Below are 25,985 nucleotides of genomic sequence, written 5' to 3' on the forward strand. Positions count from 1 at the left end.
ATTCCATTGCTGGTGGAGTTCAGAACGCTCTTTGATTTTAGGTGAATTATAAATCCCAGCAACTACAACTCCCAAATGACAAAATCAATCCCCCCAATCCCAACCGCACCAGTATTCAAATTTGGGCATATTGGGTATTTGTGCCAAATTTGGTCCAGTGAATGAAAATGCATCCTGCAGATCATTATTTACATGGCGACTCATAATGTTATTCTTATGGTTGGGGGTCACCACAACATGAGGAACTGTATTAAGGGGTCGCGGCATTAGGAAGGTTGGGAACTACTGACTGAAAGAGTCCTTGTCTCTGACTACGTAAACATTTGTTATTGATACCAAAGGCACACAGATCAGTTATTATCAGTTCAGCAGTTTGCATGCCAAAGTTAATACATCTTCGCCTATCTCAGCCCTCCACCTTGGGACTAACCAAGGAGAATCTGGAACCTTGAAGTCCAGAACATCCCTTTTCAGATGGTGAAGGGAAACAGATAAGGAAAGTAATCATAATAATAAAACTTTATTTATAGAATCATAGAATCATAGAATCAAAGAGTTGGTAGAGACCTCCTGGGCCATCCAGTCCAACCCCATTCTGCCAGGAAGCAGGAATATTGCATTTAAATCATCCCTGACAGATGGCCATCCAGCCTCTGTTGAAAAGCTTCCAAAGAAGGAGCCTCCACCACACTCTGGGGCAGAGAGTTCCACTGCTGAACGGCTCTCACAGTCAGGAAGTTCTTCCTCATGTTCAGATGGAATCTCCTCTCTTGTAGTTTGAAGCCATTGTTCCATTGCGTCCTAGTCTCCAAGGAAGCAGAAAACAAGCTTGCTCCCTCCTCCTCCCTGTGGCTTCCTCTCACATATTTATACATGGCTCTCATCATATCTCCTCTCAGCCTTCTCTTCTTCAGGCTAAACATGCCCAGCTCCTTAAGCCGCTCCTCATAGGGCTTGTTCTCCAGACCCTTGATCATTTTAGTCGCCCTCCTCTGGACACATTCCAGCTTGTCAATATCTCTCTTGAATTGTGGTGCCCAGAATTGGACACAATATTCCAGGTGTAGTCTAACCAAGGCAGAATAGAGCATGGGGAGCAGGACTTCCCTGGACCTAGACACTATGCTCCTCTTGATGCAGGCCAACATCCCACTGGCTTTTTTTGCCACCACATCACATTCCTGGCTCATGTATAACTTGTTGTCCACGAGGACTCCAAGATCTTTTCCACAAGTACTGCTCTCGAGCCAGGCATTGTCACCCATTCTGTCTCTTTGCATTTCGTTTTTCCTGCCAAAGTGGAGTATCTTGCATTTGTCCCCGTTGAACTTCATTTTGTTATATACTGCTCCATCTCCCCGAGGGGACTCAGAGCGGTTCCCAGGTAACATCACAAAACATACAAAGTAAAACAACATAACTGTAAGATTACCAAAACAAAATATAAGCATAAAAATTGTCGCCATAACACACAAATATTAAAAGTCATCCTGCCTATTCAAGGCAATTATTCGGCAATGTGTAGGGTGAGTTAGAACTGGCCAATTTCAAAGGCTTGTGGAAACCACCAGGTCTTCAAGCTCTTACGAAAGGAGGGGAGGGATGGGGCATGTCTTATTTCTCTTGGAAGGGCGTTCCAGAGGTGGGGGGCCACCACCGAGAAGGCCCTCTCTCTTGTCCCCACCAACCGCGCTTGAGACAGTAGTGCAGTGTTTCTCAACCTTCCTAATGCCGCGACCCCTTAATACAGTTCCTTATGTTGTGGTGACCCCCAACCATAACATTATTTTCATTGCTACTTCACAACTGTAATTTTGCTCCTGTTATGAATTATTTATTTATTTATTTATTTATTTATTTGATGCACTTATTAACCGCCATTCTCAGCCCATAAGGGCGACTCATGGCGATGTACAGTACACATAAAAGTCAATTACAAAAAAGCCAGTTTCAACAACATATAAACTAACAACAATTACAGACTACACTAAAAATCCGCTTTGTCTCTTAGTGGAATCATAGCCAATCTCATATTCCTTGTTCCATTCCAGTTCTCTTTACCGTAATGTTTAGCACTTAATTAAATGCCCTCTCGAACAGCCATGTCTTAAGGCTTTTTCGAAAGGACATGAGGGAAGGCGCCTGTCTGATGTGAGCAGGGAGAGTGTTCCACAGCCGGGGGGCCACCACCGAGAAGGCCCTCTCCCTCGTCCCCGCCAGCCGTGCCTGTGAGGCAGGCGGGATCGAGAGAAGGGCCTCCCCAGACGATCTCAAGGTCCTCGTGGGCTCGTAGGCCAAGATGCGGTCGGAAAGGTATTTTGGGCCGGAACCGTTTAGGGCTTTGTAGGCCAAAACCAGCACCTTGAATTGGGTCCGGTAGCAAATCGGCAGCCAGTGGAGCTGGGACAACAAGGGCGTTGTGTGCTCCCTGCCACCCGCTCCAGTTAGTAACATGGCTGCCGCGCGCTGAACCAGCTGAAGCTTCCGGGCCGTCTTCAAGGGCAGCCCCACGTAGAGAGCGTTGCAGTAATCCAGGCGGGATGTGACAAGAGCGTGTACCACCGTGGCCAAGTCAGACTTCCCGAGATACGGGCGCAGCTGGCGCACGAGCCTAAGCTGTGCAAATGCTCCCCTGGTCACCACTGAAACCTGGGGGTCCAGGCTCAACGATGAGTCCAGAGTCACAACCAAGCTGCGAACCTGCGCCTTCAAGGGGAGTGCGACCCCGTCCAGCACAGGCTGTAACCCTATATCCCGTTCGGTCTTGCGACTGACCAGGAGTACCTCTGTCTTGTCTGGATTTAGTTTCAGTTTGTTCACCCTCATCCAGACCGTTACAGCGGCCAGGCACCGGTTCAGGACCTCGACAGCCTCCTTAGTAGCAGGTGGGAAGGAGTGACAGAGTTGGACGTCATCTGCGTACAGATGACACCGCACCTCGAAACTCCGGATGATCTCACCCAGCGGCTTCATGTAGATATTAAACAGCATGGGGGACAGGATGGAGCCCTGAGGAACCCCACAAGTCAAAGGTTGTGGTGCGGAACAGGAGTCCCCCAATAACACCTTCTGGGTACGACCCTCCAGAAATGACTGGAGCCACTGCAGAGCAGTGCCCCCAAGACCCATTTCCGCAAGGCGCCCCAGAAGGATACCGTGGTCGACGGTATCGAAGGCCGCTGAGAGGTCAAGGAGCACCAACAGGGACACACTCCCCCTGTCTAGCTCCCGGCGCAGATCATCCACTAAGGCGACCAAGACCGTCTCGGTACCATGTCCCGGTCTGAAACCAGACTGTGCCGGATCCAGATAATCCGTGTCTCTCAAGAATACCTGGAGTTGTGAGGCCACCACGCTTTCCATGACTTTGCCCAAGAAGGGAAGATTGGAAACAGGCCGAAAGTTGTCCAATTTAGTGGGGTCCAGTGATGGCTTCTTCAACAGCGGCTTTATGATAGCCTGTTTTAGGCTCGCTGGAATCTTGCCTTCCCGAAGGGAGGCATTCACCACCACTGTTACCCACTCAGCCAATCCCCCTCTGGCCTCCCTCAGAAGCCAGGATGGGCAGGGGTCTAGGATGGACGTGGTGGGCCTCATTCCTCCAAGTATCTTGTCCACATCCTCGGGTTTCACAAACTGAAAAGAATCCATCAAGATAGGACAAGCAGGTGCTCTTGTTACATTCTCGGAGTCTGCATCTAACGCGGCGTCCAGCCCAGAACGGATCAAGGCGACTTTGTTAAGAATTATCTTGTAAATATCCGATATGCAGGATGTATTTTCATTCATTTGGCACGAATACTCGATACGCCCAAATTTGGATACTGGCGGGGCTGAGGGGAGGATGGATTTTGTCATTTGGGAATTGTAGTTGCTGGGATTTATAGTTCACCTACAATATCAAAGAGCATTCTGAACCCCACCAATGATGGAATTGAACCAAACTTGGGTCACAGAGCTCCCATGACCAACAGAAAATACTAGAAGGGTTTGGTGGGCATTGACCTTGGGCTTTGGAGTTGTAGTTTACCTACATCCAGAGAGCACTGATGTATCTGGACCAAACTTGGCATGAATACTCAATATGCCTAAATGTGGACATTGGCGTGATTTGGTGAGGATAGACCTTGACATTTGGGAGTTGGAGTGGCTGGGATTTATAGTTCACCTATAATCAAAGAGCATTCTGAACTCCACCAATTATGGCATTGAACCAAACTTGGGACACAGAGCTCCCATGACCAACAGAAAATACTAGAAGGGTTTGGTGGGCATTGACCTTGGGTTTTGGAGTTGTAGTTTACCTACATCCAGAGAGCACTGATGTATCTGGACCAAGCTTGGCATGAATACTCAATATGCCTAAATGTGGACACTGGTCGATTTAGTGAGGATAGACCTTGACATTTGAGAATTGGAGTGGCTGGGATTTATAGTTCACCTATTTAGGGCTTTATAGGTCATGACCTGCACCTTGAATTTGGCTCGGCAACTTACCAGTAGCCAATGAAGCTGTTTTAATAGGGCTGTTAGCGACAGTAGCGACAGTGGTAAAGAGCAGAGTTTGACTCTCTTTCTCTCCATTTCTCTTCCTCTTCCCACTCCCATTCTAGGAGTTATGATCAGACCCTACGTGGACAACACGGTCAACATTGCCTTCAACGTCTCCCGTTCTGATTCGTGGCAACGTTATGTGGACAACTTGGAGGGGTATTTACAAGGTGGGTTCCTTTCTTAAATGCCTTGCGCACTCTTGAGATGCTCCCTAATGGTTTTTGGAAAAGCAAATCAGGCATGTACACACATGCTTGAGCTTCTCCTGATGCTCAAGCTGGCCTCCTCTTAGTGGCACATGTAGGTGCTCAGTCCAGTTTACGGCTGGTGTAGTTTTGTAGTGCGTTCTGTTTTCATACTTATGGTGGAGGCCGGACTGTCTTGCACAATGACTACGATTTCTCTAGGTTCTTGTGGGTTTTTTCGGGCTATAGAGCCATGTTCTAGAGGCATTTCTCCTGACGTTTTGCCTGCATCTATGGCAAGCATCCTCAGAGGATGCTTGCCATAGATGCAGGCGAAACGTCAGGAGAAATGCCTCTAGAACATGGCCCTATAGCCCGAAAAAACCCACAAGAACCTAGTGATTCCAGCCATGAAAGCCTTCGACAATACATACGATTTCTCTATTTACATAAATATGATTCCAATACGGTATTTACCATGCTAGTACCATACATAGAATCATAGAATCATAGAATCCTAGAGTTGGAAGAGACCTCCTGGGCCATCCAGTCCAACCCCATTCTGCCAAGAAGCAGGAATATTGCATTCAAAGCACCCCTGACAGATGGCCATCCAACCTCTGTTTAAAAGCTTCCAAAGAAGGAGCCTCCACCACACTCCGGAGCAGAGAGTTCCACTGCTGAATGGCTCTCACAGTCAGGAAGTTCTTCCTCATGTTCAGGTGGAATCTCCTCTCTTGTAGTTTGAAGCCATTGTTCCTTGTCCTAATCTCCATGGAAGCTTGCTCCCTCCTCCTCCCTGTGGCTTCCTCTCACATATTTATACATGGGCTATCATCATATCTCCTCTCAGCCTTCTCTTCTTCAGGCTAAACATGCCCAGCTCCTTAAGCCGCTCCTCATAGAGCTTGTTCTCCAGACCCTGGATTATTTTAGTCGCCCTCCTCTGGACACATTCCAGCTTGTCAATATCTCTCTTGAAATATTATCTCATGCTCCCCTCATTCTTCATCCACACAATTATCCTATGGAGACTGAATCTAGATCAGTGGAGACTGTGGAGCGCTGAGGCAAAAACTGAATACATCACGGACCATCGAGATCAGTCAACCCTTCTCCCCACCACCCGCACATCAAGAAATAAAGTCAGTTTTTAAATAACTAGAATTTATTAATCACCACACTAGTATTTACATATACATCATTATTATTTTGTGATATAAAGACCAAATGCCATAATAAATAATGTGATTTTTGAGCTTGTATTTCTTCCACTCAGGAGAAAAGCAGGAAGCATCTTGCTCGCCTCCTCCTTCCAGTCTCCTCTTAGTCCTCGGGCTTCAAGGGCCAGTCTAGGAAGATGGGCTTGGACAGCTGCCTTCTGCTGGACTGGCCAAAGGGAGAGAGCGCACCTGCCCGTATGCTCCCTTCCTTTCCTTTTCCCCCTTTCCTTTCCTTCCCTTCCCCTTCTTCCTTTCCTCTTCCCCTTTTTCTTCCTTTCCCCTTCTTCCTTTCCCCTTCCCCTCCTTTCCTTTTCCCCCTTTCCTTTCCTTCCCTTCCCTTCCCCTTCTTCCTTTCCTCTTCCCCTTTTTCTTCCTTTCCCCTTCTTCCTTTCCCCTTCCCCTCCTTTCCTTTTCCCCCTTTCCTTCCCTTCCCTTCCCCTTCTTCCTTTCCTCTTCCCCTTTTTCTTCCTTTCCCCTTCTTCCTTTCCCCTTCCCCTCCTTTCCTTTTCCCCCTTTCCTTCCCTTCCCTTCCCCTTCTTCCTTTCCTCTTCCCCTTTTTCTTCCTTTCCCCTTCTTCCTTTCCCCTTCCCCTCCTTTTCTTTTCCCCCTTTCCTTTCCTTCCCTTCCCCTTCTTCCTTTCCTCTTCCCCTTTTTCTTTCTTTCCCCTTTTTCTTCCTTTCCTCTTCCCCTCCTTTCCTTTTCCTTCCTTTCCTCTTCTTTCTTCCCCCTTCCCCATCTCTCCTTTTTCTTCCTTTCCTTTCTTTTGCTTCTCTTCCCTTCCTTTCCCCTTCTCCTTCCTCCTTCTTTTCCCCTTGCCCTCCTTTCCCTTTCCTTCCTTTCCTCTTCTTTCTTCCCCCTTCCCCACATCTCCCTTTTCTTCCTTTCCTTTCTTTTGCTTCCCTTCCTTTTCCCTTCCCTTCCTTTCCCCTTCCCCTTCCCCCTTCTTTTCCCCTTTCTCATCTTTTCCTTTTTCTTCCTTTCCTTTCCTTTTCCTCCTTCCCCTTCCCTTCCCTTCCTTTACTCTTCTTCCTTTCCCCTTCCCCTCCTCTCCTTTTTCTTCCTTTCCTTCCCTTCTCTTTCCTTTCCCTTTCCCCTTCTTCCTTTCCCCTTCTCCTTCCCCCTTCTTTTCCCTTTCTCATCTTTTCCTTTTTCTTCCCTTCCTTTCCTTTTCCTCCTTCCCCTTCCCTTCCCTCTCCTTCCACTCCTTCCCCTTCCCTTCCCTTTATTCTTCTTCCTGTCCCCTTCCCCTCCTCTCTTTTTCTTCCTTTCCTTTCCTTCTCTTTCCTTTCCCTTCTTTTCCCCTTCTTCCTTTCACCTTCTTCCCCTTCCCCCTTTTTCCCCTTCTCATCTTTTCCTTCCCTTCCCTTCCCTTCCCTTCCTTTCACCTTCTTCCTTTCCCCTTCTCCCTTCCCCTTCCCCCTTCTTTCCCCATTCTCATCTTTTCCTTCCCTTCCCTTCCTTTAACCTTCTTCTTTTCCCCTTCTCCCTCCCCTTCCTCCTTCTTTTCCCCTTCTCATCTTTTCCTTTTTCTTCTTTTCTTTTCCTTTCCTTTTCCTCCTTCCCCTTTCCTTCCCTTTCCTTCCACTCCTTCCCTTCCCTTCCTTTACTCTTCTTCCTGTCCCCTTCCCCTCCTCTCTTTTTCTTCCTTTCCCTTCCTTTCCTTTCCCTTCCATTCCCCTTCTTCCTTTCCCCTTCTCCTTCCCCTTCGCCCTTCTTCCCCCCTTCTCATCTTTTCCTTCCCTTCCCTTTCCTTTCCCTTCCTTTCATCTTCTTCCTTTCCCCTTCTCATCTTTTCCTTTCCGTTCCTTTCCTTTCCTTCCCTCCCCTTCCCTTCCCCTTCCTCTTCCTTCTCCTTTGCTTCTTCCTCTTCCTCCTGGCAATGCAGCCTGCGAATGGGGCTTCCTTCCGTGCCTCAAAGGCAGGTCAAGAATGAAGGATACAACACCCCCATTGCTCCCTAGACAGACACACAGAGGCTATTTAACTTTCTAACTTCATGAGGGAATGCTTTGAATTCCAGCCACTGGGGGAGCTGTCGCTTCACTGTCCAGTTTTGACACCGATGGAGTACTTCCTCATTCTTTTGCACGCTGCTGGAGAGTTTTATGGTGCCATAAATTAGTAAAATTAGCTTCCCCGCATAAGTGCTACCTAAATTTCCTACTTGACAGATGCAACTGTCTTTTGGGCTGCAAAGGTCAACAGCAAGCTTACTCCGACCTGGGCTGGCTTCGAACTCATGACCTTTTGGTCAGTCGTGATTTTGAATGCAGTGGACTCCCAACCAACTGCGCCACAGCCCGGTCCTAAGGATGCAATAAAGCTGCGGTGACATATCCACTTTCTTGGTTTCCTTTAGCTTACAATGACATCCAGAGAGTCAAGCTAGGATGGATCTGGACCAAACTTGACACAGATACTCAATATGCCCAAATGTCGACACTGGTGGAGTTTGGGGAAAATAGACCTTGCCATTTGGGAGTTGTAGTTTCTGGGATTTATAGTTCACCTACAATCAAAGAGCATTCTGAACTCCACCAGTGATGGAACTGAACCAAACACAGAACGCCCATGACCAACAGAAAATTCTGGAAGAGTGCGGTGGGCACTGACCTTGAGTTTGGGAGTTGTAGTTCACCTACATCCAGAGTCAAGCTAGGATGGATCTGGACCAAACTTGGCACAGATACTCAATATGCCCAAATGTCGACACTGGTGTAGTTTGGGGAAAATATACCTTGCCATTTGGGAGTTGTAGTTGCTGGGATTTATAGTTCACCTACAATCAAAGAGCATTCTGAACTGCATCCAAGATAGAATTGGGCCATACTTCCCACATGTTGTTGTTGTTCATTCGTTCAGTCGTCTCCGACTCTTTGTGACCTCATGGACCAGCCTACGCCAGAGCTCCCTGTCGGCCGTTACCACCCCCAGCTCCCTCAAGGTCAGTCCAGTCACTTCAAGGATGCCATCTATCCATCTTGCCCTTGGTCGGCCCCTCTTCCTTTTACCTTCCACTTTCCCCAGCATAATTGTCTTCTCTAGGCTTTCCTGTCTCCTCAGGATGTGGCCAAAGGACTTCAGCTTTGTCTCTAGTATCTTTCCCTCCAGTGAGCAGTCGGGCTTTATTTCCTGGAGGATGGACTGGTTGGATCTTCCCACATAGAACCCCCATAACCAACAGAAAATGCTGTGTTTTTCTGATGGTGTTTGGCGACCCCTTTGACACCCCCTCGCGACCCCTCCAGGAGTCCCGACCCCCAGGTTGAGAAACACTGGACTAGAGTGTGATAGACTCTACTGTCATGGATACCTTCTGAACCTTGAAAATGTCCTTTAATCCATTTCCAGTGGGACAGAGTGCATCAGGCACTTTCACAGAAAGAAGTAGAAACACACACTGCATTTGTATGATAGCTATATTGATTACACAGACATCCCATTTACTCTCACATTCACTCATGAGCCACTCATTCAATCATTCATACTCACCATCCTTCTTCATTTAGGCTTCTTGGAAGGAGGCGGGTTTTCAGAATGGAGAGTTTTATGGTGCCATAAATGAGTAAAATTAGCTTCCCCGCATAAGCGCTACCTAAATTTCCTACTTGACAGATGCAACTGTCTCTTGGGCTGCAAAGGTCAACAGCAAGCTTACTCCGACCTGGGCTGGCTTCGAACTCATGACCTTTTGGTCAGTCGTGATTTTGAATGCAGTGGACTCCCAACCAACTGCGCCACAGCCCGGTCCTAAGGATGCAATGAAGCTGCGGTGACATGTCCACTTTCTTGGTTTCCTTTAGCTTACAATGACGCTGAGCAAGTGTCCAAAAATATCCAGTGCACCCCAGGCCGGTATTTCATCCAAGAGGACGAAAGCAAACCGAAGAAAGCGTGCCAGTTCAAGCGGTCCGCGCTCAGGGATTGTTCTGGATTGAAGGACAAATCGTTTGGCTACTCTTCAGGGAGCCCTTGCATCTTGCTGAAGATGAACCGCGTAAGTTGACTACTTCATCCCTTATATCTCACCAAGCCGTTTTCGAGAAATGGGATTGGTTGGAAGATAATTAAGAGTTTGCTTTTTCGCAGATTGTGGGCTACCAGCCTGGATATGGGACTCCGGTGACCGTGAGCTGCAAAATATACGTACGTTTCCTTCTTCTTTTTCTTCTGCAGTTTCTCAATTTGGGTTGTTGTAGGTTTTTCCGGGCTATATGGCCATGTTCTAGAGGCATTCTCTCCTGACGTTTCGCCTGCATCTATGGCAAGCATCCTCAGAGGTAGTGAGGTCTGTTGAAACTAGGAAAAAAGGGTTTATATATCTATGGAATGACCAGGGTGGGACAAAGGACTCTTGTCTGCTGGAGATAGGTGTGAATGTTTCAACTGACCACCTTGATTAGCATTTGATGGCCTGGCAGTGCCTGGAGCAATCTTTTGTTGATAAGTGATTAGATGTGCCTGATTGTTTCCTCTCTGTTGTTGTGATGTTGTAATTTTAGAGTTTTTTAATTTATTTATTTCGAGGTTTTATATACCGACCCTCTCACCTTCAAAGAGGGATTCGGACCGGTTCACAACATGTGTTAACATACAAAGAATATACAATAACAACACAATGCCACTTCATAACACGATTAAAATATCAGCACCATACACATTAAAACATTATCATCACAGTTAAAAGAGCCAAATCGTCCGACACCATCACAATCCCATTCATCCTCCTCCTTTCATGTGGGCAAAGAATTAAATCAGTTGTCAAATGCCGCGTTCCACAACCAGGTCTTTGTTAGTTTCCTGAACGTCATGAGGGAGGGAGCAGTTCTGATCTCTAATGGCAGGGAGTTCCAAAGTTGAGGGGCCACCATCGAGAAGGCCCTGTCCCTCGTCCCCACCAGCCATGCTTGTGCAGGCGGAGGGACCGAGAGCAGGGCCCCTCCAGACGATCTTAATGGTTTTGATGGTTCGTAGGGGAGAATACGTTCGGAGAGGTAAACAGGGCGGGAGTCGTTTAGGGTGGTAGCCAGATTTTATTCATTTTCATGGTTTCCTCCTTTCTGTTGAAATTGTCCACATGCTTTCAATGGATTTCAATGGCTTCTCTGTGTAGTCTGACATGGTGGTTGTGAGAGTGGTTGTGAGAGGAGGAAACCATGAAAATGAACAAAATCTGGCTACCAATATTTAAAAACTCTAAAATTACAACAGCAAAACAACAGAGAGTAAACAGTCAGGCACATCTAATCACCTCTCAACAAAAGATTGCTCCAGGCACTGCCAATCCATCAAATGCTAATCAAGGTGGTCAGTTGAAACATTCACACCTATCTCCAGCAGACAAGAGTCCTTTGTCCCACCCTGGTCATACCACAGATATATAAACCCATTTTCCTAGTTCCAACAGACCTCACTACCTCTGAGGATGCTTGCCATAGATGCAGGCAAAACGTCAGGAGAAAATGCCTCTAGAACATGGACAACAAGTTAAACATGAGCCAGGAATGTGATGTGGCAGCAAAAAAAGCCAATGGGATTTTGGCCTGCATCAATAGGAGCCTAGTGTCTAGATCTAGGGAAGTCATGCTCCCCATGCTCTATTCTGCCTTGGTTAGACCATGTTACCTGGAATATTGTGTCCAATTCTGGGCACCACAATTCAAGAGAGATATTGACAAGCTGGAATGTGTCCAGAGGAGGGCGATTCAAATGACCAAGGGTCTGGAGTACAAGCCCTATGAGGAGCGGCTTAAGGAGCTGGGCATGTTTAGCCTGAAGAAGAGAAGGCTGAGAGGAGACATGATGAGAGCCATGTATAAATATGTGAGAGGAAGCCACAGGGAGGAGGAGGGAGCAAGCTTGTTTTCTGCTTCCCTGGAGACTAGGACGCAATGGAACAATGGCTTCAAACTACAAGAGAGGAGATTCCATCTGAACACGAGGAAGAACTTCCTGACTGTGAGAGCCGTTCAACAGTGGAACTCTCTGCCCTGGAGTGTGGTGGAGGCTCCTTCTTTGGAGGCTTTTAAACAGAGGCTGGATGGCCATCTGTCGGGGGTGATTTGAATGCAATATTCCTGCTTTTTGGCAGAAGGGGGTTGGGCTGGATGGCCCAGGAGGTCTCTTCCAATTCTTTGATTCTATGATTCTATTATTTGATTCTATGATCGACAACAACCCAGTGATTCTGGCCATGAAAGCCTTCGACAATAAGTTTCTCAAGTTGTTTCTGACATGAAAAAAAACAAAAACGAGTTGGTTGTGTAGAAATAGAGTCTATGAGATTGTGGCAAGTCTTTTAGTAGCAAGAGTTTAGCAAGGGTAAAATCATTTCCAAGTCCTTGTAGCTTTGCATAGATTTTGCATCCCTTTGGGAGGTGGGACTCGTTGGCTGAGCATTAGGCCTGGGTAACAACGGAAAAATTTGTTTCTAAAATCGATTCGTTTTTTGGGGTTTTTTGCGTTTCGTTATTTAAAATAATTACAAAATTTTCCTTTTAAAAAGTTCGATATTTACGAAATTTCGTAAATGTGAAAAAAATTACAAAACATTAACGAATCGATTTCCAAAACAATAACGAATCGATTCGTTAATGGCGGACGCGACCGCGAAATACGCTAAAAAACCTCCAAAAACTTCTGAAGCTTCCCTCTCCCTCTGTTGTTGACTGTTGGTGTGATATTATAATTTTTTTTCACTAATTAAACAAAAAACTTGCCCCAGACATGCGGAAATAATAACGAAACGACCTCAGAACAATAACGAAACGAATACAATAACGAAATACGAAGCATTTACAAAACGTGTTTAAAAATTCGTTTTTTTAAAAAATTGCTCCAGAATGGTTCGTTATCGTTTTGTAATTAAAAAAATTAACGAATTATTAACGAATTATGAATTAACGAAACGAAACCGCCCAGCCCTACTGAGCATCCGTTTTCCAAGCAGAAGCTCTTAGGGTTAGCTGTTGACATTGTTTACGAAAGGATCCTGCTTGAAACCCTTGGTTGTAGCCAATGTCTGCCCGTATATCCCATGTTGTCGCTGACTTGACTGGCTCTCTCTTTTGATTTTTATTATAAATTGCAGAAAGACGAAATTGCTCTTCTTCGAGTGAAATACTACCCAAGTGACACATTCGATCCCATGTACTTCCCTTACTATGGCAAGCACACACACGTAAGTGGAAACGCAGGGGTTTGGATACAGGGGGACTCCAACTTTCGCGACTTAAACTGGGCAACTTGGGGTCTTCCAGAGAGGAGATTCCATCTGAACATTAGGAAGAACTTCCTGACTGTGAGAGCCGTTCAGCAGTGGAACTCTCTGCCCCGGAGTGTGGTGGAAGCTCCTTCTTTGGAAGCTTTTAAACAGAGGCTGGATGGCCATCTGTCAGGGGTGATTTGAATGCAATATTCCTGCTTCTTGGCAGGGGGTTGGACTGGATGGCCCATGAGGTCTCTTCCAACTCTTTGATTCTATGATTCTATGATTCTATGATTCTATGGTGTTGAATGCCATATTTCCACTTATCTCTTAGTGTTTCGTTGGGAGGAGGCCTTCATCAACATTGGCCGTGGCACCGATTGATTTAGCAATTTACTTGGCTGCTCAAAAGACCAGAATAACTGAATTCACAATAAGTCCATCCAGAAACGAAGGCGTATTCGTGTTATTTCTTGGGTATCGGCTGCTGGTGTTTATTAAAAACTGGAGCCGATACCCATGGAAAAACACGAATACGCCTTCGTTTCTGGATAGACTTATTGTGAATTCAGTTATTATGGTCTTGCTGTATTGATAATATTTTGTTAATGTTTATGTTTGCCTTTTGTACACATGATTCCGCTGTCAGCCCCAACTTCTGCCAACCTAGCAGTTCGAAAACATGCAAATGTGAGTAGATGAATAGGAAGGTAATGGCACTCCATGCAATCATGCCGACCACATGCCCTTGGAGGTGTCTATGGTCAACACCAGCTCTTCAGCTTAGAAACTGAGATGAGCACCAACCCTCAGAGTCAGACACAATTAGACTTAATGTCAGGAGGAAAACTTTACCTATCCATATATTATATTATATTATATTATATTATATTAAAGTATATTATCTGTATACTATATTATAATATCTTTATATTATTATATTCTATTATACTTATATTGTTAATTTATATTTACCCTTATATTGTTATATATCTCTATATATTTTATAGTATATTTATATTATATTTCCCCATACATTATTATATTATATATAATATATGCCGGCCACATGACCTTGGAGGTGTCTATGGTCAACGCCAGCTCTTCGGCTTAGAAATGGAGATGAGCACCAACCCCCAGAGTTGGACACGACTAGACTTAATGTCAAGGGGAAACCTTTACCTTTACCTATCCATATATTATTATATTATATTGTATTAAAGTATATTATGTGTATATTATATAATAATATCTTTATATTATTATATTCTATTATCCTTATATTGTTATATATCTTTATATATATTATAGTATATTATACTTCCCATATATTATTATATTATAATATCTTTATACTGATATATATATATATATATATATATATATATATATATATATATACACACACACACACACACACACACACACACACATATACATACATATACAATATTATATTTAGTATATGCCGGCCACATGAACTTGGAGGTATCTATGGTTAACGCCGGCTCTTCGTCTTAGAAATGGAGATGAGCACCAACCCCCAGAGTCAGACACAATTAGACTTAATGTCAAGAGGAAACCTTTACCTTTACCTATCCATATATTATTATATTATATTATAGTATATTATCTGTATACTATATTATATCTTTATATTATTATATTTTATTATCCTTATATTGTTATATTCTATTACCCTTATATTGTTATATATCTTTATATATATTATAGTATATTTATATAATATTTCCAATATTATTATATTATATATCTTTATACTATAATATATTATATTGTATTATATTATATATAGTATATACCGGCCACATGACTTTGGAGGTGTCTATGGACAACGCTGGCTCTTCGGCTTAGAAATGGAGTCATCTCCATTTCTAATGCTTTTTATGTCAGCAATAACCCCCAGAGTCGGACACGAATGGACTTAATGTCAGGGGAAAACCTTTACCTTTACCTACACATGATATCTGAATTCACAAAACTTCACAATGCACATGTACATGGCAAACATAGACACACAATGTATATATAGACAGACACACAGGGGCTATTTAGCTTTCCAGCTTCATGCGGGTATGCTTTTTGAATTCCAGCCACTGGGGGAGCTGTTGCTTCACCGTCCACTTGTGACACCGATGGAGTACTTCTTCATTCTTTTGCACACTGCTGGGGAGTTTTATGGCATCATAAATTAGTTAAATTAGCCTCCCCGCATAAGCGGTACCTACATTTCCTACTTGACAGATGCAAATTTCGGGCTGCAAAGGTCAACAGCAAGCTAGACAAATGGTTGGGAGCTTGCTCCAACTTGGGCTGGCTTCGAACTCATAACCTTTTGGTCATTAATGCAATTGACTCTCAACCAGTTGTGCCACATTATCAGTATCTCAAAGTACGAAGCATGGTGTATCAATTTCTGTTGACTGCCAACATGCATTTTCGGTAGAGATGGGCAACCATCTTTCAGGCTGCAAAGGTCAACAGTGAGCTAGACAAATGGTTGGGAGCTTACTCCAACTCGGGCTGGCTTCGAACTCATAACCTTTTGGTCATTAATGCAATTGACTCTCAACCAGTTGTGCCACATTATCAATATCTCAAAGTATGAAGCATGGTGTATCAATTTCTGTTGACTGCCAACATGCATTTTTGGTAGAGATGGGCAACCATCTTTCAGGCTGCAAAGGTCAACAGTGAGCTAGACAAATGGTTGGGAGCTTACTCCAACTTGGGCTGGCTCCGAACTCATGACGTTTTGGTCATTGATGCAATTGACTCTCAACCAGTTGTGCCACAATATCAGTATCTCAAAGTATGAAGCATGGTGTATCAATTTCTGTTGACTGCCAACATGCATTTTCGGTAGAGATGGGCAACCATCTTTCAGGCTGCAAAGGTCAACAGTGAGCTAGACAAATGGTTGGGAGCTTACTCCAACTTGGGCAGGCTTCGAATTCATAACCTTTTGGTCATTGATGCAATTGACTCTCAACCAGTTGTGCCACATTATCAGTATCTCAAAGTATGAAGCATGGTGTATCAATTTCTGTTGACTGCCAACATGCATTTTTGGTAGAGATGGGCAACCATCTTTTGGACTGCAAAGGTCAACAGCAAGCTAGACAAATGGTTGGGAGCTTACTCCAACTTGGGCTGGCTTCGAACTCATAACCTTTTGGTCATTGATGCAATTGACTCTCAACCAGTTGTGCCACATTATCAGTATCTCAAAGTATGAAGCATGGTGTATCAATTTCTGTTGACTGCCAACATACATTTTCGGCAGAGATGGGCAACCTCATTGGCTCCGGGGCAACAAGGATTGACAAAAAAATTGGGGAAAACAACCCAGGCATTTCTGGAAGTCTGCTTTGGGTATTAAACCTGTGTCTCTTGATATGCTAAAGAAGGAAAAGGAAGAACTTAATGTATGTGTGTTTGCTTGTTGCTTTACACCCCAGAGTTATGGCAAATCCTCATTGGCGTGTCTCTTCTTCCTCCAGACCACCTATGCGCAACCTGTGGTGGCCATGCATTTTCTCAACGTGACCAAGAACCAGGTCATGACCATTCAATGCCAATTGAACGGAAAAGGCATCATCAATACCTACAATAACGACCGGTTCCTGGGGCGCATCATTTTCATGTTGCAGGTCGGAAACTAGACCTGGGAGCCGCCCGCCTGCACCGCTTCGGACACCACAGAATACTCTTCCCACCTCGGAGGGAGAAACAGCCATTGACAAGAGCTGGGGGTGGAGGGGTGGGGTGGGAGAGGGGAGTCAGACCTGTTGGGGGAGGAGACTATTTTGGTTTGTGTCTATGATGTATAGACTGCAGAATTAAATGTAATTGGAAGCGTTCACTTAGCAAACAAATACCCGACTCATGCAAGATCCTGTTTGGCAGGGAGTGTTTCAAACACATCAGACTGGGGACTTTGCCATAATGTAGAGCAAGGATGTGGGCTCTTTTCTCTGGCCCTCTTCACTCCCATCATCCTATCCTTCCTTCCTTCACTTTCTTTCTTCCTTCTCTCCCTCCCTTGACTTCCTCCTTCCTTCCTTCTTTCCCTCCCACCATTTCATCCTTCTTTCCTCCCTCCCTCCCTCCCTCCCTCCCTCCCTCCTTCCCTCTTTCTTTCTCCTTCCTTCCTTCCTTCCTTCCTTCCTTCCTTCCTTCCTTCCTTCCTTCCTTCCTTCCGTCCCACCATTTCATCCTTCTTTCCTCCCTCCCTCCCTCCCTCCCTCCTTCCCTCTTTCTTTCTCCTTCCTTCCTTCCTTCCTTCCCACCATTTCATCCTTCTTTCCTCCCTCCCTCCCTCCTTCCTTCTTTCTTTCTCCTTCCTTGCTTCCTTGCTTCCTTGCTTCCTTCCTTCCTTCCTTCCCTCCCACCATTTCATCCTTCTTTCCTCCCTCCCTCCCTCCTTCCCTCTTTCTTTCTCCTTCCTTCCTTCCTTCCTTCCTTCCTTCCTTCCTTCCCTCCCTCCCACCATTTCATCCTTCTTCCCTCCCTCCCTCCCTCCTTCCCTCTTTCTTTCTCCTTCCTTCCTTCCTTCCTTCCCACCATTTCATCCTTCTTTCCTCCCTCCCCTCTTTCTTTCTCCTTTCTTCCTTCCTTCCTTCCTTCCCTCCCACCATTTCATCCTTCTTTCCTCCCTCCCTCCCTGCTTCCCTCTTTCTTTCTCCTTCCTTCCTTCCTTCCTTCCTTCCTTCCTTCCTTCCTTCCTTCCTTCCTTCCTTCCTTCCTTCCTTCCTTCCTTCCTTCCTTCCTTCCTTCCCTCCCATTGCCTTTCCTCCCTTCTCTTTTCTCTCCCTTCCTTCCCTCCCACCCTTGTCTTTCCTTTCTCCTTTTCCTTCCTCCTTCCCTTCTACCCTTTTGTCCTTCCTTCCTTCCCATTTGTATTTCCTTCCTTTTCTTTCCTCCCCACTCCCTTCTATCCTTCTCCTCCTTCCCTCCTTCTGTTTTTCCTTCCCCCTTTCTTTCTTTCTTTCTTTCTTTCTTTCTTTCTTTCTTTCTTTCTTTCTTTCTTTCTTCTTCCCTCCCACCCTTTCCTCCTTCCCTTCCCTTTTGTATTTCCTTCCTTGTTTTTCCTCCCTCCTTACCTCCCTCCCATCCTTCTCTTCCTCCCTCCCCCCCTCCCTCTTTCTTTCTTTCTTTCTTTCTTTCTTTCCTTCCTTCCTACCTTCCTTCCTTCCTTCCTTCCTTCCCTCCCATTGCTTTTCCTCCCTTCTCTTTTCTCTCTCCCTTCCTTCCCTCTCCTTCCCTCCCACCCTTTTGTCTTTCCTTTCTTCTTTTTCCTTCCTCCTTCCCTTCTCTCCCTTCCACCCTTTTGTCCTTCCTTCCTTCCCTCCCTTTTGTATTTCCTTCCCTCCCTCCCATCCTTCTCTTGTTTCTTCCCCCTTCCCTTCCATCCTTTCCTTCCTTTTCTTTCTTTCTTCCCTCCCTTCCATCCTTCTCTTCCTCCCTTCCTAATGTTTTTCCTTCCTTCCTTTTCTTTCCTTTCTCCTTACCTCCCTTCCTCCTCTTCCTCCCTCCCTTGTTTTTCCTTCCCCCTTCCCTTCCCCCTTCTTTCCTTCCCTTTTGTATTTCCTTTCTTGTCTTTCCTTCCTCTTTACCTCTCTCCCTTCCATCCTCCTCCTCCTCCCTTCCTTCTTTTTCCTTCCTCCTGCCCTTCCTTCCCTCCCTCCCACCTTTTGCTTCCCTCCCTTTTGTATTTCCTCTTTCTTCCTTTTCTCCCTCCTTTAACTCCCTCTATCCTTCCCTCCCACCCTTTTGTCCTTCTTTCCTCCCTCCCTCCCTCTTTCTTTCTTTTTTCTTTCTCCTTCCTTCCTTCCCTCCCTCCCATTGCCTTTCCTCTTTTCTCTCCCTTCCTTCCCTGCCTTCCTTTCCACCCTTTTGTCTTTCCTTTCTCCTTTTTCCTTCCTCCTTCCCTTCCACCCTTTTGTCCTTCCTTCCTTCCCATTTGTATTTCCTTCCTTTTCTTTCCTCCCAACTCCCTTCCATCCTTCTCCTCCTTCCCTCCTTCTGTTTTTCCTTCCCCCTTTCTTTCTTTCTTTCTTTCTTTCTTTCTTTCTTTCTTTCTTTCTTTCTTTCTTTCTTCCCTCCCACCCTTTCCTCCTTCCCTTCCCTTTTGTATTTCCTTCCTTGTTTTTCCTCCCTCCTTACCTCCCTCCCTCCTTCTTTCTTTCTTTCTTTCTTTCTTTCTTTCTTTCCCCTTCCTTCCTTCCCTCCCATTGCCTTTCCTCCCTTCTCTTTTCTCTCTCCCTTCCTTCCCTCGCCTTCCCTTCCACCCTTTTGTCTTTCCTTTCTTCTTTTTCCTTCCTCCTTCCCTTCCACCCTTTTGTCCTTCCTTCCTTCCCCCCTTTTGTATTTCCTTCTTTTCTTTCCTTCCCCCCTCCCTTCAATCCTTCTCTTCCTCCCTTCCTTGTTTTCCTTTCCCCTTCCCTCCTTCCCTTTAGTCTTTCCTTCCTTTTCTTTCCTTCTTCCTTACCTCCCTCCCTCCTGTTCCTCCCTTCTGTTCTTCCTTCCCCCTTCCCTTCCACCGCTTCCTCCTTCTTTCCCTCCCTTTTGTATTTCCTTCCTTGTTTTTCCTTCCTCCTTACCTCCCTACCTCCCATCCTTCTCTTCCTCCCTTCCTTCTCTTTTTCCTTACTCCTTCCCTTCCACCCTTTCCTTCCCTTCCACCTTCCTTTCCCTCCCTTTTGTATTTCCTTCCTCCTTACCTACCTCCCTCCCTCCTATTCCTCCCTTCCCATTATCTCCTGACGTTTCGCCTGCATCTGTGGCAAGCACCCTCAGAGGTTGCAAAGATGCTTGCCACAGATGCAGGCAAAATGTCTGCAAGCAACCTCTGAGGATGCTTGCCATAGATGCAGGCGAAACGTCAGGAGATAATGCTTCTAGGACATGGTCATACAGCCCGGAAAACCTACAACAACCCAGTGATTCCGGCCATGAAAGCCTTTGACAATACAAAGACCAGGAATAACCAAAACAATGAGAGTGAAACCAACAAAAGCAAAGGTACAATGGTACAATGATATATAAATTCCATCTTTAAGTTCAGTGTGGGCATAGTGACACCCACCTCATAGGAAATCTGCTACAAAACAGGAGCTTTTTTGTTGAGTTCCAGGGCCAGAGAAGCAGATGGCGGAAACAGAAGAACGGCCTGCCTCAGGGGAGCGTGCTTGCTCCATCCATGTTCAACATCTACACAAATGACCAGCCACTGCCAGAAGGGACAGAGAGCTCCATCTATGCTGATGATCGTGCCATCACCACTCAAGCAGGGAGCTTTGAGATAGTTGAACAGAAGCTCTCCGAAGCTTTAGGTGCTCTTACTGCCTATTACAGGGAAAATCAGCTGGTCCCCACTCCATCCAAAACACAGACATGTGCCTTTCACCTTAAGAACAGACAAGCATCCCGAGCTCTGGGGATGATTACCTGGGAAGGAATCCCACGGGAGCATTGCAGCGCACCCAAAACCTGGGAGTCCCTCTGGACCGTTCTCTGACCTACAAGAAGCACTGCCTGAACACCAAGCAAAAAGTGGGTGCTAGAAACAATATCATACAAAAGCTGACTGGCACAACCTGAGGATCACAACCAGACACAGTGAAGACATCTGCCCTTGCGCTATGCTATTCTGCTGCTGAGTACGCATGCCCAGTGTGGAACACATCTCACCACACTAAAACAGTGGATGTAGCTCTTAATGAGACATGCCGCATTATACTGGGGTGTCTGCGCCCTACACCACTGGAGAAATTACACTGTCTAGCCGGTATTGCACCACCTGACATCCACCGGGAAGTAGCAGCCAATAGTGAAAGGACCAAGGCAGAGACATCTCCAGCTCATCCCTTGTTTGGGTATCAGCCAGCACGTCAATGACTTAAATCAAGAAATAGTTTCCTACGATCTACAGAGACACTAGTGGAACAGCCCAGCAAGTGAGAGTCCAAAAGTGGCAGGCTCAAACCCAGAACCTCAATCAATGGCTGATACCAAATGAGAGACTCCACCTCTGGGCACACAGAAGATGTGGCGACTTGGAAGGCGCTGAACAGACTGCGCTCGGGCACCACGAGATGCAGAGCCAACCTCCAGAAATGGGGCTACAAAGTGGAATCCTTGACATGTGAGTGCAGAGAAGAGCAAACCACTGACCATCTGCTGCAACAAATCCTGAGCCCTGCCACATACACAATGGAGGACCTTCTTGCGGCAACACCAGAGGCACTCCAAGGGGCCAGATACTGGTCAAAGGACATTTAATCAACTACCAAGCTTGCAAACTTTGTGTTTTTTTTCTGTTTGTTTGTTTGTTTTGTTCTGTTAGAAATGTTAATACAATGGTCTGGTTGCCCCTGACATGATAAATAAATAAATGTACTGGTGGTGGGTCCGTAGGGGACTGTGGAGCCCTATTCTTGATCCACATCTTCTCCCGCAGCGAGGACATTGGTTACCAGACGAAAGGCAGTCCCAGTCAGGGTTGGCTTGTCGTGCCTTCCATTTGGCATGTTTCTCTATTTTGCCCTCCATTCGTGCCTCTTAAAATTCTACAGCACTTCTGGTCACAGCTGGAGAGCTCAAGGGCCAGGGCTTCCCAGTTCTCAGTGTCTATGTCAAAGCAGTTACTCTACTCCCAACTCAAGCAAGCGAGAGTTCAAAAGTGGCAGGCTCAAACCCAGTACCTCAATCCGTGGGTGATACCAGATGAGAGACTCCCCCCTGGGCACACAGAAGACGTGGCGACTTGGAAGGCGCTGAACAGACTGCGCTCGGGCACCACGAGATGCAGAGCCAACCTTCAGAAATGGGGCCACAAAGTGGAATCCTTGACATGTGAGTGGGGAGAAGAGCACACCACAGACCACATGCTGCAATGCCACATGTACAAGGGAGGACCTTCTTTTGGCAACACCAGAGGCACTCCAAGTAGCCAGAGACTGGTCAAAGGACATTTAATCAACCACCAAGCTTGCAAACTTTGTGTTTTGTATGTTTGTCTGTTTGTTAAAAAATGCAATACAACTGTTTGGTTTGCTCCTGACACGATAAATAAAATAAATAGTGGCAAAGCACATGGAAGTGGCATAGCTTTACTTCTTTAGGAGTAAAAATACATTCAAAAAAACCTCTCGAAGCGGACATCTCTCTCCCTGATAATGTTTTGCTCGCCCAACATCTCTCTCTTTTTCGCTGTCGGGGAAATTATGAACTCAAAAGCGTCTGTTAAGAGGTAAGGAAAAACATGTAAACAAACAAACAAAGAGAAGGGAAGGAGCAGCGGAAGCAGCGCCCGAGGCCAAGGGCTCCCTATACAGCTTGGTAGGCGCTGTGTTCTTTCCGTCTTCCGACCATGAAACAGACAAAGGCGGCAATGAGGAGGAGGCCCACCACGACACCCACCACGATGGGGATGATAAAGAGCAGGTCGGAGCTCTTGCACTCTTCGGCTGCGGAAAGACCGGGAAAGAGACAAGAGAGGAAGCGAGAAGGAGTTAGCCAGGCAAGCAAGCAAGCAAGCGCGGAAGCAGGAGTGCCGAAAGGATTGGGGACCACAACCCCAAAAGATACCTTTGCAAAGTGGATCTGAATTTCCCTTGCGATTTACTTCTGAGTTTTGGAATATTTATCCTAATTGTTCCTCGGCTAGGAGTGAGACATCAGCTTTGGGAAAAGGGCGTGCATGTCACTTACCTGTTGCATTCACCTGTGCATTTGCACATTTCCACACCCCATGCTAGACACACTTGCAACCGCAGCTTCGTGTTAAATTCTCATTTAAGAACACAATACACAAGATTTTTGTTGTTGTTTATTCGTTTTTCGTGGCCTCATGGACCAGCCCACACCAGAGCTTCCTGTCTTTCAATGCAATATTCCTGCTTCTTGGCAGAATGGGGTTGGACTGGATAGCCCATGAGGTCTCTTCCAATTCTTTGATTCTATGATTCTAAGGTCAAGCCAGTCAATGTATTGTCGAAGGCTTTCATGGCCAGAATCACTGGGTTGTTGTAGGTTTTTTGGGCTGTCTGGCCATGTTCTAGAAGCATTCTCTTCTGACGTTTCACCTACATCTATGCCAGGTATCCTCAGAGGTTGTGATGCCTGCTATAGATCTATGGCATCTATGGATGCCTGATTTCATTAGCAGTGAATAGCCTTGCAGCTTCAAAGTCAATCAGTGAGGGCATTTGTATAGAGGCTTGTTGGGAACAAGGCAAGTTGAGTATCTGTCTGTCTGTGGAATAATGTCCAGGGTGGGAGAAAGAACTCTTGTCTGTTGGTGGCAAGTATGAATCTTGCCTTTGGCCACCTTCATTAGCACTGAATGGCCTTGCAGCTTCAAAGTTAATCAGTGAGGGCATCTGCATAGAGGTCTGTTGGAAACAAGGCAAGTCGAGTATCTATCTACCTACCTACCTACCTACCTACCTACCTACCTATCTGTGGAATAATGTCCAGGGTAGGAGAAAGAACACTTGTCTGCTTGAGGAATGTGAGAATGTTTCAATTGGCCAGCTTGATTAGGATTGAATGGCCTTGCAACTTCAAGTCAACCAGTGAGGGCATCTGCATAGAGGTCTGCTGGAAACTAGGCAAGTCAAGTATCTATCTATCTATCTATCTATCTATCTATCTGTAGAATAATGTCCAGGGTGGGAGAAAAAAGTCTTGTCTACTCGAGGCAAGTGTGAATGTTGCAATTGGCCACCTTCATTAGCACTGAATGGCCTTGCAGCTTCAAAGTCAATCAGTGAGGGTATCTGCATAGAGGTCTGTTGGAAACAAGGCAAGTGGAGTATCTATCTATCTATGTAGAATAATATCCACAGTGGGAGAGAGAACTCTTGTCTGCTTGAGGTAAGTGTGAATGTTGCAATTGGCCAGCTTGACTAGCAGTAAAAATCCTTGCAGCTTCAAAGTCAGTCAGTGAGGGTATCTGCATAGAGGTTTGTTGGAAGAAGGCAAGTCGACTATCTATCTATCTATCTATCTATTTGTGGAACAATGACCAGGGCATGAGAAAGAACTCTTGTCTGCTTAAGATAAATGTGAATGTTTCTATTTACCACCTTAATTAGCATTAAATGGCTTTGCAGCTTCAAAGTCAATCAGTGAGGGTATCTGCATAGAGGTCTGTTAGAAACAAGGTGAGTGTCTGTCTATCTCCCTACCTAGCTACCTACTTATCTGTGGAACAATGTCTAGGGTGGGAGAAAGAAGTCTTGTCTACTTGAGGCAAGTGTGAGTGTTGCACCTTCATTAGCATTGAATGGCCTTGCAGCTTCAAAGTCAACCAGTGAGGGCATCTGCGTAGAGGTCTGCTGGAAACAAGGCAAGACGGGTATATTGTCTACTTGAGGCAAGTGTGAATGTTGCAACTGGCCACCTTGATTAGCATTGAATGGCCTTGCAAGCTTCAAAGTCAACCAGTGAGGGCATCTGCATAGAGGTCTGTTGGAAACTAGGCAAGTCAAGTATCTATCTATCTATCTATCTATCTATCTATCTATCTATCTATTTGTAGAATAATGTCCAGGGTGGGAGAAAGAAATCTTGTCTACTCGAGGCAAGTGTGAGCGTTGCAATTGGCCACCTTCATTAGCATCAAATAGCCTTTCAGATTCAAGGCCTGGCTGATTCCTGCCTGGGGGAATACTTTGTTGGGAGGTGTTAGCTGGCCCTGATTGAATTCTCAGTTTTCCTCTCGCTCTCCTAGTTTCACTAGGCATAGACGTGGTTAAACACAGCCCTGTGTACATATAACTTTTAGAAAGGCATACTGTAGTTGAGTTGTAGGTTTTTCGGGCTGTCTGGCCATGTTCTAGAAGCATTCTCTCCTGACATTTCGCCTGCATCTGTAGCAAGAATCCTCAGAGATTGTGAGACCTCACAACCTCTGAGGATCTTGCCACAGATGCAGGCGAAACATCCGGAGAGAATGCTTCTAGAACATGACCAGACAGCCTGAAAAACCTACAACTACCCCGTGACTCCGGCCATGAAAACCTACAACAATACATACCATAGTTCTTCCTACTCACAGGATGTATTTTCAGGGAACCGAGTGTATCAGAAAGGGAGAGGAAGTGACACCGGTTTAGGCACCATGGTTCATTGGAAAGCCATCTTTAAGTATCAAGGCTGGTCACGCTTGACCTGGGGTCTTGGCACAGCAAATGCTCGTATTTTACAAACATGTTTTGGCTTAAATTACAATTCGAAACAAGTCCGTTTATGCGAATGAAGAGCCGACTCAACACGCAACCAGGTCTGCGTTGCAGCGGCCAACTCTTCAGAGGCACATGGCTCCTCCTCGGCGGCGGAGAGCGGGGGCGTCCTGCCCAAACCCCCTCTTTCAGAAATGCTCATAGCCAACCTGGCGGGCTTGGCGGCCAAACACATAAGCCATGAGAACCAGGAAAATCAATCCCGCCAGAGCTGCTCCCACCATGATGGGCACAAAGAAGTTGTCCACCTCTGGGCGGCAGTCTTCAGCTGGATGGAGAAAGGGCATAACGGGAAAGAGTTTAGCATTCGGACCCGTTTCCAACCTTGGTGACAATAAGCATGCAACGTTCCTTTCATTAAAAGCAATGGGGAGGTCCTGCTTTGGCTATTCTTCCAAGAGATTTTGTGCCACAACTCCCTTCAAGCTTGAACCGACTTTGGACATGGTAATTAATAATAATAATAATAATAATAATATGCAAAGACTCTGGCACAAGCCAGTCAAGGGGATCCTAATGGGCATTAGCACACTGGGCACAG

General features: G+C 45.8%; 2 protein-coding genes across 5 annotated transcripts in view; one reads left to right on the plus strand and one right to left on the minus strand.

Moving 5' to 3' along the window:
• The window catches only part of ATP1B4 (ATPase Na+/K+ transporting family member beta 4), a 35,664-nt gene extending 18,596 nt beyond the window's left edge, over positions 1-17,068 (plus strand). For all 3 annotated transcript variants that reach the window (XM_067471511.1, XM_067471512.1, XM_060756418.2), the window contains exons 5-9: positions 4,614-4,721; positions 9,766-9,959; positions 10,052-10,108; positions 13,053-13,142; positions 16,694-17,068. In XM_067471511.1, coding sequence (XP_067327612.1) covers positions 4,614-4,721; positions 9,766-9,959; positions 10,052-10,108; positions 13,053-13,142; positions 16,694-16,855 — 611 coding nt within the window. In that variant the 3' untranslated portion in view covers positions 16,856-17,068. The remainder of the gene's footprint in view (positions 1-4,613; positions 4,722-9,765; positions 9,960-10,051; positions 10,109-13,052; positions 13,143-16,693) is intronic.
• Positions 17,069-22,290: 5,222 nt separating this feature from the next.
• LAMP2 (lysosomal associated membrane protein 2) overlaps positions 22,291-25,985 on the minus strand; it is a 43,113-nt gene continuing 39,418 nt past the window's right edge. Inside the window, exon 9 of one of the 2 annotated variants that reach the window (XM_060756414.2) lies at positions 22,291-22,663. In XM_060756414.2, coding sequence (XP_060612397.2) covers positions 22,524-22,663 — 140 coding nt within the window. In that variant the 3' untranslated portion in view covers positions 22,291-22,523. Of the gene's footprint in view, positions 22,664-25,313; positions 25,713-25,985 lie in introns of those variants that run through there. The other variant, XM_067471510.1, reaches the window with a different exon arrangement.

Source organism: Anolis sagrei, chromosome 10 (genome assembly GCF_037176765.1).
Source record: "Anolis sagrei isolate rAnoSag1 chromosome 10, rAnoSag1.mat, whole genome shotgun sequence".
Classification (NCBI taxonomy): domain Eukaryota; kingdom Metazoa; phylum Chordata; class Lepidosauria; order Squamata; family Dactyloidae; genus Anolis; species Anolis sagrei.